The 22028-nt window shown below is 38.2% G+C and overlaps 1 protein-coding gene across 5 annotated transcripts in view; it reads left to right on the forward strand.

Annotated features, from left to right (window-relative positions):
• Positions 1-21341, forward strand: part of CSNK1A1 (casein kinase 1 alpha 1) — a gene marked incomplete at its 3' end in the record, with an annotated part of 36030 nt that extends 14689 nt beyond the window's left edge. The window contains exons 4-11 of one of the 5 annotated variants that reach the window (XM_084535554.1): positions 613-711; positions 3031-3114; positions 6470-6609; positions 9748-9826; positions 10791-10865; positions 12102-12208; positions 13073-13221; positions 18675-21341. In XM_084535554.1, coding sequence (XP_084391680.1) covers positions 613-711; positions 3031-3114; positions 6470-6609; positions 9748-9826; positions 10791-10865; positions 12102-12208; positions 13073-13221; positions 18675-18682 — 741 coding nt within the window. Of the gene's footprint in view, positions 1-612; positions 712-3030; positions 3115-6469; positions 6610-9747; positions 9827-10790; positions 10866-12101; positions 12209-13072; positions 13227-18674 lie in introns of those variants that run through there. The other 4 variants (XM_084535556.1, XM_084535555.1, XM_084535557.1 and 1 more) reach the window with 4 other exon arrangements.
• Between the last annotated feature and the right edge of the window lie 687 nt (positions 21342-22028).

Here is a 22028-nt window from a genome sequence, read left to right on the forward strand (position 1 = left end):
CATGAAGTGTTTTAATAGCTGAAAAGCTATACTATAAAAACTTGTGTGCTGTGTGCTCACATACAGGAAATAGCATGACCATCTATGATGCTATAGTTGTATTAGAACTTGTCTTTAGCAGCTGCCATTCTTGGATTGCAATAGTCTAGATAGGATAGTGTGGGCCACGATAAAGTTGTTACTTGCTCTACGAAAAATACCTGGGAAAGTGATGCTTAAGTGAATAACTAGCTGAATAGCCAGTGGGGTGGGACATCATGTGGAGAGACAAGCTTTAAAATTCTTATGGTAGGTATAGAAAAGCTGTGTTTGAACTCAAAAAAGTAAATTACCCTTTAATGGGACACTGTAATTAGAATTAGAACTTGAATGTATGGGAAATAATTTGAGGTATTTGATCTTCAAGCTCCTGACAAGGATTATGGAATTTTAACATGTAAAAAGATAAATTTATTTGAAGAGCATATAAAAGACTTTATTTTCATCAAACAAATTATAAACTTATATTGCAGAGGACAGTACCACTGAAAAGTCATGCTATAATTGAAGGTTTAAGCTAATTGTATTCATACTGAATCTCACCTGTTCTTGTTGGTGTTTTGTTTTTTACAGATGATCAGTAGAATTGAATATGTGCACACAAAGAATTTTATACACAGAGACATTAAACCAGATAACTTCCTAATGGGTATTGGGCGTCACTGTAATAAGGTTAGTTGAATGCTATGTTCAAAAGATCCAAAGAGAATGGCTGTTACTTGATTAAAGCTCCACAGCCTGGTTAAAATTCATTGCTGAAACTGATGTTTTGGATGCTAAACTATGATTCTTTGATGTGAGAACTTGGATTTGTTACCACTACTAAATAGAGTGGCATACGCATGGGTTTCTGACCTGCCCTCTGAGATGGACTTGATTGCAAGATGGTTTCTAGGCTTGCAACAGATTATAAACTAATCCTAGAGAATGCTTTGTTACTTTTATCAATGATGGAGTTTCATTATTGAGATGACTGTTGTAATAGCATTTTTTTCTCAATGATAAAGTCAAATCTGTGGCTTTGGGGATGACTTCCTGGGATGAAAAGCAAGTACCAACGTGGGATCTCCTGACCTACCAGTCATCAGGGCATTATATCTTACAGTGACAGACTGGTAATTCTTCAGCCACCAGAATTGTGGATAAGACTCGTAGTCAACATGTAGATCAATTGTCTATAAGTGAATGAATCTATGCCAATATGTGAATGGAAAACTTTAGAGTACCTGAATATGTTGTACAACAAAATACTCAGTATGTAAACAAAAGGTGGGTGGAGGAGGGGTGGGCTGAAGTTGTTACACGTTTGGGTGGGTAAACATAGTCAGAAGTGCATGTTTGCAGTTGGGGGGAAAGTTTTCTTCTATATAAGGTTTTATTTTTAGTCTTGAGTGAAATATGCTTAATCCTGCAATTTGTATGTCAAGCTCGGGCAGACAGGCAGCATTGGCAATGCATTAAGCATGCTACTTAATAGAAATTAACTTCAGAACAAATGTACATGATCAAGCTGTTTATTGGAAGCAAGATTCCCACTCATTTTCTATATATACCATTAGAGAATGTATAATCTCTAGGCACTACTAGTGTTTAAAATGTTTACCTTTGTTTGCCTGTATGAATGCCAACTTTGGGGCCATGAACATTAGAAGGAGAAAATCTTATTAATATTTAAGGTAACAGCTCTTGTCTGAAGAGGTGCAGTGCACTGAATGTTTAGATACAACCATTGTTGGAAAAGCTTGTAAGTTTAATTGAAAGGTAGTCTTTTTGTAATCCTGTTGCTGTTAAACTTTGCTCATTCCCAAGTTTCATACTTTCACTCTGTAGAGCTCCTATTTTTCTCTGCTGTGTCAAGCAGTTAGGCTCCTTAATTTTCTGGCAAGACTTGGAGTAAAAATAAAGCTTTATTTTTTTCCTAGCTCTAGTTCCTGTTTTCCAGTTCTTTTTGGACTGTTTTTCTATGCTTTTGCACAGTCATGCTAGGTTGGCATTGCTGCCCTCTGTTTCATCTTGTGAATTAGTGGCCTAGAAGGTGCTGCTGTGCTTATTCTAGTGGAAGAACACATTAGATTTGCATCAGCTGGAAAAAAGCCTATACATTATTTTTCTTCTTTTCCCATTAGTATATTAACTAGGGAGCCATGCAGTGTTACGGTGGCAAATACTTTCTGTGAGCATGGGCTTTGTTACTGATACAGAGGTTTAGAGATCAGAGATGCTTGACAGACTCAATAGGTTAACATGAGCAAAAGGAGAATTGGGTTGCTTCAGTTTGGAACTAGGTGTTTTATCTAGGGAACACTTGCCACCACACACTATTTAATTTTCTAAAAGTATAGTGTGATTTTTAAAGATGACTACACAAGTTAAGGAAAATACCAGCCACAAATACTAGAATAGCATGGTAATCTTGTTCCAGTAGCTTCATGTCAGTTTTTAAAAAACAAACTTTTTTTCAAATTTTAATTCGGTGATTGGGAGAGATTTGGCTCCCACTTCAAAAGATGAATTTTCAGCTCTACTAGAAATAAGCCCTGCATGCTTATGAAAGTAAACTTTAAGGTGACTAAATGCCTTCTACCTCTTCCTTACTGAAGATTTACTTTTTCTAAATGTATTTTGGGGGAAGGGCAGTTTGTGGAACCAAAGGATGCTTTTGTAAGCAAAACCTCAATTTCCTTTTTTTAATAGAGCCAAATGTCACCATTGTTATCCCTGGTAAGGCAGTGCCATTTTGGAGCGGCTCACAGGTGAAATTTACTTTGCCACATCTTTCAAATTTTCTCCTTGCAAAAAAAATCAACAAACAATAAAATAAAATAAAAGCATACATAGCTTTTGGAAAACTACAGTGCTTGGTGGAAGAAGGATGGCATTTGGCTACCCTTGTTCTTTCTTGAATGCCTCGGTGTTGCCTGTCTGCGCTGGCCATTGTTGCAATGTAAGCAATACTGTTTGATGCACTGCCACCCTCTATTGTTTGTTCAGTGTTTAGAATCTCCAGTGGGGAAGAGGAAAAGAAGCATGACTGTTAGTACTTCTCAGGACCCATCTTTCTCAGGATTAAACCAGGTCTGAACTGTCTCCTATTCCAACCTCAACCCGAAATTCATGTGCTTTTTTTGTTTGGTTTTGTTTTAGGTTTTTTTTGGTTCTGTTTTTTTTTTTTTTTTTTTTTTCCCTGGAGAATGTAGATCTCGCAAAAGCACCTCTTATGTTGGCATTATTCAGACATACTTGGCAAACATGTAACATTACTAAGATGTTTCCCTGTGGCGCTTGTTTAAATTGTGAAATTATTTCTAAACTTGGTTTTAAGAAGGGCTAAATGTACATGCTTGATTTCAGATGCAGAAGCAGGTTTTATTTTTGTCCTTTAAAACGGAAAGGCAAGCTCTTGGATGTGTTGAAGAATAGACGTGCCACCCAAATAAAATAGCAGGGCTTCTGTGCACAGTTGTCTGTTTGCCTTCCTGTAGGGTTCCCACAGTGTCTTTGAATGCCCATGAAGCAGTTCTGCTCTCACACCAACCAGACTTTCCCATGTAGTTTTTGTTCACAATCTTTCCAAATGTGTGATGATACTCTCATTTTCATCTATTGTTCTTATAAAATTAAACTACTCCAGTAAGCTTGGAGAATTATGAGCTTATCTACTGCTAAATGTAGTGCTCCTGACTCTTCAAAAGAAGATGAACTGGAAATAAATCAAGATATATGCCTGTTTCTAACAGGACAACTGGAAATTGCTGAGTATGAATCATATCTGAGGAGTTTTGCCCATACCATCAGCCTGTAGCTTTCTGCAATAAGTCTTCAAGTATTAAATCTTAGAGAACTAGCTGCTGTGTGCAGGCTGACAGATTTCTGTTGTCTGCTTCAGAAACTTGCTTATCAGTTGAGGCAGAGACTTTGATCTACTTCTTTAGTTGCTCTTGGCAAAAATCTTGCCCTACTTCTCCAGTTTCCTGCTGATCATGCAACAAACAGAATTAAAGTGGTATGAGGTTACCTGTGGAAATACTTCTGTTTGCTGGCTGACACTGGTATGTTCTGTACTCATCCAAATCAGGCTATAATCTTCCACCATCTCTTTTTGAGGTGGACTTACTCATGTGCCTTTTGCCCATCCCAAAGGGAAAATACAGACTGAGCCGAAGCTGGTGAATGGAATAAACTTCCCCAGAGAAGTCAGTGCTGTCAAACAATGTCCAATAACTTGACTAGTGTAAAGCAGGACTATGTTTATGAATTAACTCTATTTTTGTTTTCTGCCTATTTCACCCATACATCTTGAAGAACACAGAATTACCTCTTTCAGATTTAATGTTTAGAGCTTGCAGCAGCTGTGCGAGAGCCAGAACATCACTTAGTAATTTACTTCTCTAGCTCTTGAAGAAAGTAATCCGACAAGTCTGTGCTAAACAAAGAACTAGACACCACCTGTTTGTGTATTAGAGGAGTAGTTTCAATGTTAACTATATTGAATCATGATCTGTGACTTTGTCCCTTCGTAACATTAATGGCAAGATCCAGAAGATTACAGAAAAGACAGAATGAAGGCTTTTAATTGTTAAATTGTTTGTAACTAGGTATGCAGTAAAAATGTTGCATTTGTAGCATTTAGTTTCCCTCCCTCTCCAGGCATAGCATTTTACTTAACTAATTGACAAAGACCTTGTGAAAGAAGTTATTGCAAACTGTACATCAGAGACTGTCATCAGATCATGGACCTTTAATCAAAAAATAGAGGATTGCATTTGAAGTCAGGCTTTGCAGGAAAGTTGCATTTGCAGTGCAGTAATCACATGTAAGCTTTATACTCTCTGCTTTAAGAGTTTGATATCAAAATTTCTAAATTCCTGCTAGCTTGAGGACATTTTTGTACTTGCTGAGCAAATAACTACCTCTAGTGGTAGCTGTAGTGGGTGCAACAAAAAGACCAGCGCCACCTTTCCCAAAATCGTATGAAATGTAGTTTAAAAACCTGTTTTACCTCCTCTTGTTCAAACCATTCTGGACTTCTCAGGGTGATTTTCAGTAGGATAGTGTATAGAAAGCAAACGTACAAAAACTTTGTTGCATGTAAATCACAGCACAACTTCAGCTTAAGGATATCTGCTCTAACATCAGCTGTATAAAGAAGGCTTTAGGGTTTTAGCTTTGTTCTTTTTCCTCGTGTAGACTACTGTAGTTAGAAATTCTTCAACCAGAATTATAAAATCTACTATGCAATTCAGAAACTGTCTTTCAGTGTTTTGCATTCCTTCATGTCAAGTGTCGTGTTATAATTCACAGCAATTCCAGTGTACTGGAGTGACCCTGCTTCATTCTTGAATGCAGATGTACCTGCATATCAGTCTCAATACTTCTTTGCATTTAAAGCTGTATCTTCTGGTCTGTAATCACCTTTAAGGTGATGCTGAATAGGTTTTAACTGAGAACTTCTCGATCCTTATCTCATCTTTCCATCTTATCCCCATCCCAGTTACTTTTGTAGTATTCATTAATTTGTAGGAGTTATAGTCCCTGATCCTGTAGCATTAATCCAGCGTTGGAAACAGCTCAGCCAAATGATAAGTAGATTGAAGACCGATTGCTAGAATTTGAAATGTTCCTTATGTACTTCTGCCTCAGCTGTTTGTTTTTTTTTTTTGCCTAGTCCTGAAATCTTGTCGCAAGAAGGTACTGTCTGTATTAACAGCTGTAGATAGGCTGGCTGTTAGCATACTAACTGGCACGCACTCGGTTGTTGCTACATACCAAATCATTGAGCAAGCTTCACTATTAGAAACCTAAATTGGATTCCATGTACTAGGCTCTTCCTGGCTGTATTAATATCATCAGCAAGGGTTTCATGCTGCTGTGGTCATCTTCTGGTAGTCTTAAGAATAGTATATGGTTGGAAGCAAGATGTCTTGTTTGCTGTTGGAGGTTTTGGCCTTATGCTCTGCAAAACAGCCAGTGTTCTTTGATACATAGAGAAGAATACAGGATGTGCATCACTTGCATTAAGCTGCTGAGCTGCTATTAACTATCTGTATGCGTGAACTGCTCTCATGTGAGTGGGTTTTTGTGGAGTGTACGCTCACAGAATTAGTTTTTTCCCAAATTGCGCACTGTAGTTACTGAGCTAATGTGATACAAACTGCATTAGTAACCTAAGACAGTTGTAGAACTAAGATTGTGCTACTTAGCATCTGTAGCTAATCCGTTCCACTGGATTGAAAAAAGGCTTGAACTAATTCATTATAAATTTTTGAATTTACTAGTTAAAACTAGTTGTGACTCTGCACCGTTACTTTGCTTCCTCTTAACTGTAGGTTGTTACGTTGTGTGGATGTCTTAAACTGTAGCTAATGCCTAGTAAAAGCAGTTGGGGGTTCCTTGTATACAAATACAATGTATTTTTTTATTTTTCTTTAAGTTATTCCTTATTGACTTTGGTTTGGCCAAAAAGTACCGGGACAACAGGACAAGGCAACACATACCATACAGAGAAGACAAAAATCTCACTGGCACAGCTCGGTATGCCAGTATCAACGCACATCTTGGCATTGAGCAGAGGTGAGTTCAAGGAGATTACTGTTTTGCTCTTTGAGGCTGCAAGATGATTTTATTTGTAAGCTTCTGAGATTTCTAAACTAATTTTCTGAGTAAGTGTATATATCTCTCTGCAAGTGCTTTTTCATTTGGCTGTTTATGCAAGGATAGGAAAAGGAGACCAAAGCACCTTCTTGGAGAGATACTGTCTTGCAAGCAAGAGGTAGATATTCTGTGTACTTCCTTTTTTTAGGGCAAGATACGCTGTTATGTGCCTCTGTCAGAGGACCTTCACAGATACAATTGTGCCTTTTTCAGATTGTGTTGGTACCTGTTAATGCCACTGGCTTGAGATGCAATTCTGTGGCCAGAAAGGGTATTCTAAAGTTTTTCTGTGACTTCCCTTCAAGTTATCAAATTATTGTTAATCCTCTTGCTTGCAAGTGAGGCTTTGTGATCCCATGACTGCTTCACTTATGCTGTTTTGGTTTCTGCCGTAACAGTAGTTGCAGCACTGCATATATATGTGTACACATCCACATATATTTGACTTCTGCTTAATCAAAAAAGTGTCCAGATCAAAAGAATATTGTTGTTGAAGTGTCCTAGCAGTCCTCTCTGTTGGAGAATAGCACTTCAGGTTCTGTAGCCGTTAATGTTAGGCCTTTGTGAATGATGAAATGATAGCTCAAATCTGTTCCTTGTTTGAGTGCCTAGATAATATATTGTGTAAGTATAATAGCAAAGTTGCAGTATATGATGCTGAGGTCTCTTAGACAGCGAACATTCCCTGAATGTCTATGCCATCTTGATTAAAATCAAAGTCAATTTCAGAATTTCTAGTGGCCAGTGTTGACAGAACATGCAACTTGCTGCTTTAAGTTGTTCCATGTTTCCTCTTCGCTTTAACTTCCTTAAGGTTCCTTAAGAATATTTTCACTACCGTTAAGCTTTTACACTAACATTAAGCTTGACATCTGGATCCAGTAGGATAAATGGCAGGTGGTGTAACTTGCAATGTAAATACATTTTGCAGAATTTAAGCTTTTCTTTTAAGGGAATAGCCATGCTAGCCCTTGCAGTAAAGGGAGGGAGCTGCAAAGGATTGCTGTTGAATTCAATGTAGCTTGGTATATGCTAAAAGTTATTAAACTGCCTATATCAAGACAACAGTGAAATAAACAATATATTCCTGTAATCAAGAGGAACCAGGCCTGAAGCTTATGGCAGAATGTTTCAGCTGTTAGTGCTATAGTTGAACTGTTACACAACATGTTTTCCTATATTTAATGACAGCTAATTCCTAAGGGGCTGTTGGCAGTGTTCTCCATTTTTTGGTTCAGTAATAGGGAGTATTATCCCATTTTCAAAGTCCTGAAAATCATTTTTATCAGCATACATTCAAATGTAATGTATCCATTAAAGATTACAAGACTAAAAATTTCCTACAAAAAAATAATCATGAAATTAATAAGTGAACTAGATGGGGGATGGAAACCTATTAATCCATTGTCTGTACATGAATCTACCACTGTTTTTTCAGAAAACTTAGTTTTATGCCATGGCCCCATACTGGTTCACTGGGTTCTGTTGACAATTAAAATGCACAATTCTAATAGAATCAGCAAGCTTTGCAGGCAGGAATTTGTGGTCTTCATATCATTTTTCATCCTTCTGCCAACGGCCATGGTTTTGTGTTACTGCTGAGATGACCCGAGAGCTAGCCGCTGGTAAGGGGAGCGAACCAGTCTCATCCTTGAACCCTGGCCCCAGCGAGTGATTTTTTTTTTTTTTTCTTGCAATGTTGTGCCTGGCAAGCCGAGCTAATTCTCTTCTGGGGTAATGCCCTGCAGTGGTTCCCCAAGAAGTCATCTAGAACAACTGTGGGGTGACAGGCAGGCTTGAGGGGTATGGCTGGTGGTTACGTTGGCTTGGTCATAATGTGAAGCTGCACCTATAGCTTCTTTCTTATGGTGCCAAGATCCAGAGGTAGGTCTGTCTTGGTTCTTAGAGGTTCTTCTCACTTTAAGGGAGTTGTTTTGCCCTTATCCATATGTATAAGCCTGTTAGCACTCCCACTTTCTCAGCCTTTTACTCCCTTGTGAGGGTAGTAGGTGTATAGTCTTTCCTGCCACCATTTAAATGCTTTTTTTGTAGATCAGCCTGAGTGGCAAAGCAGCAGCTATACCTGTCAACTTCTCTTGACAAGGGAGCTGGAGGAGAGAAATAAGGTTTTTGTTAGTTTTTTTCTCATGTTAAATAGGTGTCAGCTGCAGAGAGACAGTCATGGGAAAAATCTGACTCCACTACAGCTGGAAAGCGGCAAGTTTGCCAAGAGGAAGAAAATCACGGAGTGTTTTTTCCACTTCAGTGGGCCGTGCTTGCCTTAGTAATCATGAAAGCTGTGCAGCAAAGTATGATGGTATTCATGTGCCTGAAGCATGAATCTGGGGCGTATGCAGTACAAAAAAACATTGAAAGTTTTCTTTCCTGAAAGTTAGCGTGCAAATTCTCAGTGAAGGAGAGTTAACTGTGGAGTTCTCCAGCTGCCTTGAAACAGACTTCTTGTGGAGAGAATGCGAAGAGGCACCTCTCTGATGTGTGCACCTTTCTGAATATGACTTGTCTTGTAAAAATCATACAGACAATTCTGTGTTGTTGTTGTTGTTGTTTTTTTTTTTTAACAGAAGTGAGAAAAGGAAAGAGTTATGCCTTTGTGAATATACTGTTGTTTTGGGCCTCGATGTTCATTATTGGTCCCAGACTGATTCAAGGTTCAGGGGAAAAGAAAAAAAGATCAAAGATTATCTTTTTTATCTTTAGATTCTTATCTTTTATCTTCTTAACTTGAAAAAGTTAAGACTAATATTGTGCATCTCTCTTGCAATGTATTCCTTAGTTCCTATAGGTAAAACTTCAGGTACTACCAAGCTACTTAGTTAAATGGGGAAACCTGTTTATTTTTTTCCTTCATTTTTCAAAATTTTTGTGTTTACCCCAAGTATAGTACTGCAGCTACAGATAAACAATACACAATGCCCACTAACTACCCCTTGATTCTTTGCATATTATTTTGTTTTAGTTTTACAATGATTTTGTATTTTATTTCAAGTAGTAAGACGCTGAAATTTGTAATTTGGGGTATTCTTTCCTTTTCTACAGTCGCCGGGATGACATGGAGTCTCTAGGCTATGTATTGATGTACTTTAACAGAACCAGTCTGCCATGGCAAGGATTAAAGGTAGGTAATGTTGCTTTTTTTTGTTCCCCACCCTCCCTGTTTTTTTTAATGTTTGGGAACCATGCTTCTGCCTCCTTGTCTGGGATGGGTTGTTATGTATAATGTCTAGCTTCAGCTTTTCCCAAGGCATGATATTTATAGAATATAGGAAAAAAGGTTCTGTCTGCTTCTTCTGCAGCAGGCAAAATGTGTATTGTGTGACTCTCCTAAAACTTACGCTAAGCAATAGCTTACATCAGCTTTGCAAATTATTATTGTCCTGTCCAAGGCTGAGACCCTCTTTGGGAAGTGGAAAAGAACGTTTTTAGTGACTATCTGAATTGCTGCTGAGAGCATGGAAATCTCTTTTCTACCAGGTTAAGCTTTAATCGTATCTTCGGTCTAGTTTATGGCAAAACTTAATGATTGTTAGCTGAAACATACTTGTTTCAAGTAGTATTATATATGGAGTCCAGCTATAAGCACGGCAGGTATTTCTTATTTCTGTAATAGAGGCTTCAACGACTTGTTTCCATGTATTAATTGTTTTTCTTCCTCTGTATCAGTGTTGTGTAATTCAAATAGTGCTGCAGATATTAAGTTTCCAAAGGCAAGCAGCTTGTGGAACACTACAACACTTCAGCTGCAAATTACTGTAATGGCTGTGTACTGAAGCAATGGGAATTAATACAACTTTAGCAAGTAGATAGGCAAGTCTGGTCTGTTTAATGGACAAAAGCAGCAGCTAGAACTACACGAGCTACAACATGTGAGGAAAGCATTAGACTGCAACAAATGGTATTAAACTGTGTCCAAATCTTAATACCAGATTAACCTTCATTCTCTCTGCAGTAAGTGTGTGGGACTTGGAGATTTCATGTAAAATACGTAGGGTTGACCAAAGGATTTTTCTTTTTTTGGCTGCTGTCCTTGTTAATCCGGTGTTGCACAATATCTCTTATATTGTGACCTACATGTTCCACAGGCTGCAACAAAGAAGCAAAAGTATGAAAAGATTAGTGAAAAGAAAATGTCCACTCCTGTTGAGGTTTTGTGTAAGGTAAGAGTTCCCAAATGATGTCATGCTGTGAAATGGAAATTCTTTTCTTTATTGTTTTTAAAATTAGAGGCAGTGTATTAATCTCACATGGCATTTGCTGCTGAATAATGCTCTGTCAGTCAATGGATGCCTTGTTTGGCCACCCAACAAGACTACAAATGTGTGTAATAGGGCAGGCATTCACCACTGTTTCTTGGTATCTTGGTATTCTTGGTGGCTCATGCCACCATACTTTGAGTTGTTGGTGACTATCAGCTGTGCAAGCTCTCCAGCTCTATGGAGAGGCTTATGCAGTTCTTAAACATTAACAGTGAATATTCAGTATGTGCCGCCTTGGGTAAATAAAACAGGTAGATCTGTATAGGTTGCTTTTACCTGTTGGTAGTTCTTAAAGATTGTTCAGGTTATCCTCTTATCTCAAATGCAGCCTGTAGTAAAATTGGCTGTCAGTTACAGTTAAAGCCACGTCACAGAACAGTGGTTTTCCAGTGCTATCTTTTAAGGTCTTAAGGTTTCTCTTGGCCTGTGCAGCCATGAGCTCATTAACAAATGTCCTCGAGAACACACGATAGTCTTGCACTTTAAATAGCAGCACCAAGGATGGTACTTTCCAGTTACGCACACTTATACACCCTTAGTGTGATGTTTTCCAAACTGCTGAATTGTTACACACAGGTTTTCATGTAGTATACCGTTATGCTGCATTCAGTTATCTTCTTGAATGTAGGCTTTAGTACATTCTAAATACATGGAAATACGTAAAATAGAGAACTTTGGAAACATTCTTTAAAATCTTCACAATTTAAGTCTTCACAACCAGTTGTAACTGTCCTCTAGTATGTTCGAGTAGATTATCAAAGAAAGAAGTGGGATATTTTCAGAGATGATTACAGTTTCTTATTTCAGAGGTCTAATTAATAAGAACTAGGTTTAATTAGAATTAAATTGCTTGAAATGTTATATATTGGCAGCTTTGGTTGTTGAGGACTTCTGATTGCAGACAATGCATCAGGTTACAGTTCAAGGGAAAGAATACATACCTGGTAACTGGCTGATCAAATCAGCTTTCTAAAATACCAGATAATGGAACAACTAGAGGCAAGGTGAATTTAGAGATTTGAATCTTCAGACAGTTCTCTTTTTTCCATTGTAGATACAGCTTTTTGCCTTCTGTAGGATTGTAAGGATCTTTTTACTGCAAGTCATGGCTTGATTAACAGCACTGTTGATTTACAGGGATTCCCTGCAGAATTTGCCATGTATCTGAACTACTGTCGTGGTCTGCGTTTTGAAGAGGCACCAGATTACATGTATCTGAGGCAATTATTCCGTATACTTTTCAGGTCAGTCTCGAAGTGGAGAAGTACAGAAACTTGCCCATGCTTTACCAATTGATAACTACTCTGTGGAACTTGCACTATAAAAAGCTGCTCCATATGTGTGTGGTGTAGGGAGTTCTGTGACTCCTTTTGATTTTAGAGTTTAAAAAAGGATTATGAATGGCTCTTTCAAAGACCTGGAACGATACTGTGCAATGTTATGTATGAAGGAAAACATTCTCCTGTTTGAGTTGTATGATCTGACCACTAATGCTAGAGAGTTGAGCCCATGCTTCAAATTCTGTTGCAAGTGGATTATGAAACTGACCCCTTGGTAGAAGAATTTGAAGTTTTTCACATTTGCTAATAGGTGATGAGAATAGCAGTAGTGCCCGAGAGGTGGATTTTGGTGGAGGGGAATTGTGATGTTTCCTTGAGTTTGTTAGAGAAACCAGAACATAAACCCAACCTTGCAGAGTGAATAGTGCCTGTGAAATGAGGAGCTGCTACTGGTCTTTCAAGAATATCTAAGTTTCTAGAATCTAAAGGAATTTCTATTTGATAAATTTGGAATTTACAGCACTACAATTCTCTTCAGAACTGTATACATTAATAAAGGTTGACAATCCCAGTGCAGAGGAAGCAATAAGCTGTGTTGTGTGGAAGTGCTGTTTCTACAAACGCAGGAACTTGCATAAACAGTGAAGAAAACAGCTTGCTTCAAGAATCCCTTTAAGTTAGTAATACTTAGTGTTTATATATAATTTGTAATCTCCAAAGCAGCTTACAAAAAATACTAATCTCTGGTTCTGGGTTTTCAGCAAAGATTTGGTCTAAACAGTAAGGTGGCTATGATATGTTACAGTAAAGTATTTTGCTCTTTTCTAGGACCTTGAACCACCAATATGACTACACATTCGACTGGACAATGTTAAAGCAGAAAGCAGCACAGCAAGCAGCCTCTTCCAGTGGGCAGGGGCAGCAGGCCCAAACCCCCACAGGCAAGCAAACTGACAAATCCAAGAGTAACATGAAAGGTTAGTAGCCAAGAACCAAGTGACGTTACAGGAAAAAAAAATTACACTAATTTGGACAATGTTGGCAATTTAAGTGTTAGATCAAGGAGGTGGTTTATAAAAAATATATTTGGCTGCTAATTAAAAAAAAAAAAAAAAAAAAGACGTCCTTGGAGAATTTGACTACTAACTTTATACCAAAATGTCCTTGTTCTTCATATCATTTCTTCTGGGGATGTTGGGTCATTTTAACCACTGCATCTTTTGCTCCTGCATTAACCACTTTCCAAAAACAAGAAACTGACTTGGTGTTGGGAATGTGATATTTTTATTTATATATATACGTATATTATATATATATAGATATATATATATATAAATATATAATACAATCCAAAATCCTAGACCTAACACTTCTTAAGGGATAATTCTCATCAACTAGGCAAGGATCTAGAGACTTTGGGCTCTACTCTGTTCCAGCTGTTGTAGTGCTGTGGATTTGCTTCTGTTCTGTATGCCTCAAATATTGGAAACAGAAAATTGTGAATGATCTGGCTTTCCTTTCTCTGGTGGGTTTGCATTGAGACATTTAGTCCAAAGCTAAAGGAAAGAACCATTGGGCTCAAAGTGTCTTGCATAAATTGAGGAATAACCTTGAACTAATGTGGTCTGCCAAGTCACAATTTTCTGAAGTATATAGATAGTTTGTGGTGGGTCTTAAGGTTTCTTAAGTATTTGTAATGTTTCTAGGTTATGGCTTCAAGGGAAAATGTTGTGAAATACTAAAGATGCAGTTGTATAAAAACTGAAAACTGAGTTCTGAAGAGGCACTTAATTTTTTATGCATTCTGTAGGCTTTTAATTTTTTTTTTCAAGTACATCTGCCAGTGTTAGCCTAGTAAGCTATTAAAATAAAACAGTGCTACAGCTATCACAGCTAGTCCTAGCATGAAACTGATTCTTCATGTTGAGGTATGGATAAAACTGAAGCCAGAGGGTTTGCTCAAGTGAGTAACAGAGAAACTAGGTTTAAATTATGTACTGAGGTATTGCTACTGATGGCTACTCTTCAGAACATTCTGAAGAGTATTTAATAATTATTAAATTATTAGTAGTTATTAAGCTAACATGGCAGAGGTGAAGAAATGCAGAAGTCTTTATGGAAAGTTTATTAAAATATTGTTTTTTATGTGTTGTGGTAGCTTTTAAACCTTACCAGATGTCTTTAGTTAAAAGAGCTATCCAAAGGTATAACTCTCATTCTCTGGTTTTCTGGATGAAATAAAATACCTGCTGGTCTTCCCAAGGCTCAGTCTGAATGTTCCTTGAAGGGGGGGAAGGGGGGGGGGTGGAAATCCATAGGGGTATCATTAAATGTCAGATTCCTTGATACAGAGAGTCCAGCTTGGTTTGCTGGAGTCAAGGGTTTTTACAACACTGAAGGCTGTGAACCAGTTCCCTTGTTTGAAACTGTGGTTCATAGTAGACTCGGCTATAAAGCACAGGAGTGGATTGTTTCATGAAATAAGAAGCTCTGATTGGAGTTCAGAAGCCACTGCTGAAGCCAGTCCCATGTCAGGGTGTGGAAAGGTTGGTTGTTAAAGTAGGAAGGAGTAATTTAAGCAAAAATTCAGATGGTCAGAGACCACTTGAGCCAGGCAAGCACTATACCTTAAGTGAAGTAAAGATTATAATTTTCTGCCTCTACTTTCCAATGAAGATTTAGTGGCAGAATGCAAAGCTACAGCTGACTGGCAAGCATGAATAACAGTCTGTATTATGATTGCACCCTATAGACCATTTCTGTTTCTTGATGGACCTTTCCCATCACACTGGTAACAAGGTCCATGAAGACATTTTTCTAGTAGAGTTTCATTGGCTCTTGGAGTAACAGCCTGCCAGTGGAATGACTCCATCCTCTTCTCTCCTATCATGAAGAAAAGGTTCTTGAGCCTTGGATTGATCAAGCTGTAATATCAGCAAAGCATTAAAGTAGTGCTTGGGAAACATCTGAAGACTTCCCATCTTCTTACAATGGTTAGCCTTAATCTCCTCATCAAAGTAAAGATTCCAAATGTCTAAAAATTTTACATGCCTTTTTTGAGGAATCTTGCCTGTTACTGAAGAACTGAAACAGTTAAGTTCAGGCAGAAGGTTATATGATTCTCACGTTCATCTTCAAGTACTATTGAAGATGTGCATCTTGGTGAATACTGTCTTTCAAATCATGTTCAGGCACTTACATGACATAGGTTTGACAGTGTGTTCATCTGTAGATGTTCCTGTCTCTTGTAACTCAGTTCCACATGAAATCATTTCACTGAGTTTTTCTTGCAGGTTAATCAGGCTGAATATTCTGTTTGGTTCCAGGGTAGGCCTGCCAATGGCCTTTTTTCCCCTTCCTGTCCCTCTCTTCTGGAACCCTGTGGCTGTGTCTTTTGTAACAGCAAGATCATCTGGTTTTGAACTTGGGAGAAGGTGAACTGTGAACAGATTGAGCTTCCCTGCTGATGCTGGGAAGTTGAGCTCAATCTTTTGACAGTAGAGTAGTTGTTCAGGTGTGATTTGTAACAGTGGTTACAGTCAGCTTCCTTCAGACATAACCAACTGTTTCAGTCAATCTCCAGAAAAAAAATCTATTATTCCATTTGAGAGGTGCTTTCAATTCACTTCACTTCAGTGCAGAGTTCCTTAGCCCATCAGCAATCCCATTATCATTCACTGGATGCTTTTGGTCATGGCGGTATTTCTCAGAACAGATTATTCATCTCTTCTTGAGATTTAGCCAGTTGACAGCTAAACACTTCACTGCTTGTTTCTGCAGCTAGCTACTTCATAGGGAAAAAGTTGGAACACCCTTCAACTAGAGGAGTTCCTTGAAGTATGACAGTACAGTTATTCTTCATCCTTTGATCGAATCTGTGACTATAGCAATATTAAAACAATTCGAGCATCCCTTGTGTACTATTGAGATGATGGGATTTTGGGGAACACCTTGGATGGACGAGGAGTGATACACGTGCAGATTTGAGCTGGCCCTGTGTATGGTAAAGACTTGCTACAGAGACATGCCTGCATATGCTCTCCAACATACTCTTCATACTGTTAGAGTCATGTATGCTACATGACTGCTCTGTCATGTCATTTACCAGCTGTTGTTGGTCTGCATTTGTGAACATGTCTGCGTAGTCTTAATAGGAGTTGTGAGGGGCATTGTGGGTTGAATCCAGCTCCGTATTGGTCTTTAAATATTTAACAATTCTGTTGCCCAGAATACCTTAAATTTGACGTGTTTGGGTTGACTGCATTGTGTATCAAGTTTTGGGTAAAATAGCTTGAGAAGAGCAGAGAAGAGCCATAACCATCAGAGTGAACAGTGGGTGCTTTTGACAGCAGTGTGCGTGCCACAAGGCTGTTCAGCCATTTGGACTGGATTTTGAAATACATTCTTTCCAAGAGTTGACCATGAAGAATTATTTAACAGGCAATCAGATACATGGGAACAACAAACTGCTTCTTCCTCATTTTTGATTCAAAGCATAGTGATCCCTGCTGCTTGAAGGAGCTAGCAGTGAATTGGGAATCTCTAATTCTCTCTTGTGTGAGAGATTTACTTTGAAAAGGCAAGCAGTGTGCTCTGGTTCTGATAATATCATTACTTTAGCCCATGCAAATCTGATTTCTCAAGGTATGTGAAATGCATCTGAGTTGAATAAAAGCATCATCCAGTTGACTGATACCTGTGTATGTAGTTTAGATGCTTGTCTAACTGGAGAAACCCTGCCAAAGATAGCCATATTGCATTGATTTTTTTCATATATAAGTTATCAAATGTGAATCTGGAGCATTGCACTCTACCCTTCAAAAGGGACTTAGCCCCTTCTAAGCAGAATTCTGCGTAGTGAAGACCGTTAGCCCAGAACAAATAGCAGTGTGTCATTTGTTAACATATCCTGTGTCCCTCCAGTTTGAGATTCCATTTTCATTTGAAATGTTTGGGCCTCTAAAGCAATGAGTTGATCTGTATGCTCCAATACAGGGAGCATACCTTCGTTCTTAACTTAATTTTGGCAGCTTTGATGGAGAAAGTGCTTCAAGTGATGAATCAGCTTTCACTGATGAACACATTAAATGGAAAAACAGTGTAACTTCCAGTTGTGTGCATCCATTAAGGGTTATGCTCAACTTTATCCCAGCGGAACTAAGGGATAACTGGGGCTTCTGTGAGAATTTACACACAAGTAGGAATTACTGTTTCAATTCCAGCACAAGATTTTTATTTTTTTATTTTTATTTTTTAGAATTCCTAGTGTTGGACAAAGAGAGGTGTCCAGAACTTTAGGACTGGGTTCAAACAAAGCCACGAATCTCATCTAAGAAATTAACTGTAACCTATTCTGGAACAGTTAAAGCTGTTTTTCTGGGTGCTATCCAGATACGTTTTTGAATGAATGTCAGGCTGCTTTCAAGACTTGGTTGCATTGGCTTCTTTCTGGATGACAGCACAAGATATAGCTGAGGTCAGCTTTGTAGTTTACTCTGAAGATATTTCTGTTGCAAAATCCAGAGCTATTGCTCAAATTCATACATTCACAGAATACGCTGCTGTTTGAAGGGCATCCAGAATAGAAATTTGCTTGGCAAATAGTTTTTGGTTTATGTTCCTGTTAACTCTTCATAGCACAGTGCTACTACCTGAGTCACCAGAAATATCAGCAGTCTCAAGAAGAGAAGACTGGCTTAACTTGCAGTAACTGGTTCTTTGAGGTCTGTATATGTGTTCTTTTTACTTTCTGCTTTCTATGGTACATTAAATTTGTCATTTGGAGTTCTGAACTCAAACCCGGTTGTTTCTGACATCCAACTTTTGGGTCAGATGGCTTGTTTCCCTTGTCCTTGGAAGGACAGAAGGTATGCTGGGTTCCTAGTCACTGTTAGAGGTTCTCACTTCTGTTCTGGTTGCCCAGAGCATTATACATCTGAGCATGTAGTGAACACCAGTTACTGTAAGGTAAGTTATTTATTTTCTTTTTCTTCTGTCTGTGTGACATTACTGTACTCTCTGAAGAGCACCAGTGCAATCAGATGAGTTTGACATTCAAGGATAGGAACATGAGATGTTGAGACAAGTAGAAAACAATCCTATGAAATTACATCCTGCTTCCTAGTGGCAATAACACATTTGCTTTCAAGTTGTTGGTCTAAATGCTTGTTTGAGGAATGTGGCATCCAGCTGATGCCTAAGCCTCTTTTTTTCCAGTGCAGTACTAGATGAAAGTGAGAGCTGTGCGTTTTTGCTAAAGTGTGATGGCAAATACTGGTTAGCTTTGGGAAAGGACATGAGGAACTCTACAATTCTGACGTGGAGCAGCATTTTCCCCTTTGACCATAGCTGATGTTTAATTCTCCTGCCATGAAGGCTGTTTCTCATTTTCATCCAGTATCAGTAAGTTGCCCTTGTGTTTATCTTGCAGGTTTCTGAGCGTGGAGAGGATGGGACAAAGCAGAGCAGATCGGAGCTGGACTTGTCACTCCCCAAATCCTAGAAATTTTAGTTCATACGTACACTTGCCAGTGGCTGTGGGCAACCATTTACTTGGTGTAAAGAACTTAATATCAGTATAAACTGGCTCTGGGCAGCATCAGTGATGCTGCACTTTGAGTTGTAGCAGCTGTAATTGTGAATATTACTGAGATAGTGAAACATGGTGTCCAGTTTTCTATTGCATTTTTTTCAAGTGGAAAAGTTAACTGATGGTTGACACACAAGTGGAGAAAATTGTGCATATGCCAATTTTTGTTACCTTTTTACTTTGAACTACACTGCTTATGAGATCTCATTGTTTTGGAAGAATGGCATGAACAGTCTTCGGCAACAGTTGTGATAATTGTAAATGCTCACAATTGTGCACTCTTTTCTGGTTATTCCTCCCTGGGTTTTGAAAGTTGTACACTTTAAACATTCTTAAAATTGTTGGCTTCTATGTGCAACATATCGAGCCAGCTGACATGGTAGTAACCAAAGATTCCAGTTTTTAAGCGTATGAAAGACTCTGCCTGCTTACCTGTGCTAGAAATAACACATCTAAAGTGAAGACTTAAGAGAAACTTAGTGACTACTAGATAATCTTTAGGACTCTGCATTAACTCTATAATGTTCTTGGTATAAAAGGAAAAACAGCATATTTGTCACAATTTAGTTAACATCTTACAACTGAACCTGTATGTAAGTTGCTTAGATAAATGTAATCACTGTAAACATCTATATGATCTGGGATTTTGTTTTTATTTTGAAGTGGGAGGTTTTTTTTGTTTACAAGTTCATTAAAAACTAAAAACTGTTTCTGTAAGGAATTTTTTTTTTAATTTGCCTTGTTAATTCAGTTTAAGAAATCTGCATTACCCTGTTTTTTAAACCAGGTTTCAAGGCCATTGTTAAGCAAAAGAAGTCATATTTCTTTCTAAATCATTTTAGATTTAGTGTTGTAACTCTTCCTCACTTTGTTTTTAAATAAATTTTGTATTTTTTCCTTGAGGGGGAAGGGGCAGTCTTGCATTTTTATAACTTGTTGTTTGAGACCCAGCCCTCTATACTAAGATTGGATTTTTTTTAATAAAATGGTATCTTTTGCAGACCCGGCATTGGCAGCGTAACAAGTGCTGCCATGTCATGCATCGGCTGGATTGACTTGTGATTGCTAGTTTTGAGAAAAATTTGGATGGAGTATTTGGATGGTTTTAAACCAAGGCATTTTCTTTCAAGTTCTTGTGAAGTGGATATGACCAGATTTACTCTTGTTTTTGGGGACAGCCTCATGCCATGCAGAGTTCACATTGGTTACTGCCCCAGGCTGTCTTCCTTCTCACTCCTATTCTAGCCCAGCTGAAAGACAGAAATACTTCTATTGCTGGTAATTCTTTAACAGTGTAATTTATTCCTTTATAGCATGTCAGAATAAATTAAAAAAATGTCTGAAAATGCTGCCAGATGCCTATTGTGTAAATGTTGTTTGTATGTTAGCTTTTTAGACAGTTTCCATGCATGTAACAGAGTTTCTGGTCACAGTTCATACTTTTACTGTTTGAAAAGATCTTTCCTTTTGAAACCTGTTTCTTCAAGGTAATAATTACACTGTGCACTCTGTCATCTTAGAGTGGTAATCTGGATCAAGGCTGCACACTTGTGCAGTCACTACTCATACTGCCTGTACAGGAAGGATCTGCTCTGAGATGATGATAAACTTCAGCTGGAGAGCTTTGTGTACTAACTAACAATTGGATAGATAAACTGGGAGTACAGGGAGGCAAAAAGTCTGCCAGGCTTCAGAGAGATTTGTGCATATTTGAAAACTTGTCTGATGTTTAAGAGCATTCTTTCTGTTACATGGAAGATGAAAGAAATGTAGCTCATTCTTCTGGCTAGGGTTTTTTTTTTAAGGCTCATCCAAATAAGGATATTTTATGTGCCATGCCTCAGATGAAGACTGGTGAGTTTCTAAACCGGTATCTAGAATACTATGCTAAGTCCTTATGTATGATTTTTGCTGTCTAGGCAATGCATCTGACGGCATGCATCAGCGTAAGAGGAAGAAGCATCAATGAAATGCCTCCTTGGCAGCTGTTTTCAGAGTGGTTGATTGGAATTGTTTAGTACCACTTCTCTTGCTTTGACATAAAATACTCTAAAAATTAGAGGAAATAATTTGATTTCAGGAGAAGAAATTGTTTCCTCTGTTCATTAAACTTACTCAAAATTTCTAGGAGGGTTATCAAAGTTTAAAAACAAAACTGTCCTTGAATAAGCAATGTAGGCAAGAACAGCCTGTAATGCTTGGCATGTCAAAATGTGTTGGTTTGTAGTTCTTGCTACTGCAAGCCTTGTCATACAGAAAGAGCGTGGAGTCCAGTTAGTCTTTAAACCTTGGTATGTTAAGGGGTTACTTCTACACAGAAGCGTGAGCTGAAACCGTCAGCTGTGTTGTGCTTTGTTGCAGAATACCAGCCTTCGCCAGACATGCTGAACAAGATGGCAACCTTTCTCAAAGAAACGCTGTGATGATATTGAACACGTTTGCTGTATGATCTATTTGGTTTGTAACAAAGATTTAAAACTGAAGTATTAAAAACTATATGGATCTTGACTTTTTGGTTGCAGCTTTGCAAAGGTCTTGTGTTGAGAGGTTTACTCCTATATGCTATCCTGATGCAAAGTCAAAAACTACTTCTGCAAGGAAACCCAGGCCCTTCCGAAGTAATTATTGTTACAGCTGTACAGTGCAAGAACTACAACCGTGTGCTCCCTGTAAAGTGCTAGAATTCAGATAATGAAACAAGACTGTGACAAATAGGCTCTCAACCATCTTCCTAAGCTGTGTACAGTGTCTTAAAGCAGTTTATTAACTTTATAGCAACTCAGCCACCTTTTAAAGGCTTGCCCAATTGGGAGGGTGGGGTACTTGTGTAATATACAAGTTCATTATTTTAAACTGGCTTTAACTTTTCCTTGTTGCAAGCAATTTGTCTTCTCCAAAAGACAGACTGCTTTAGGTCTCATCTATTACAGTATTATCCTGCTGAGGAATGTTGTCCTGCATTGTCCACAATCCTACATGGTGTTTGGGTGATAGTGATGAATGCAAGCCCTGGCTTCTCATGCAGAAGCATCTGTGTTTGATTATACTGTGTCAACCTGCAAAAGCTATACATTTTCTGCTGCTTTGGCAAGCCTGCCCATTGTATCTCACCCCATTTTTTTTGCGATTTCTGTTGAATTTTATTTTTTTTCAAGCTTACGTGATGATTTGTTCTGCCTGTTTTCTCAGTTGGCT

This window comes from Aythya ferina (genome assembly GCF_964211825.1).
Source record: "Aythya ferina genome assembly, chromosome: 14".
In the NCBI taxonomy this organism is placed as follows: Eukaryota; Metazoa; Chordata; class Aves; order Anseriformes; family Anatidae; genus Aythya; species Aythya ferina.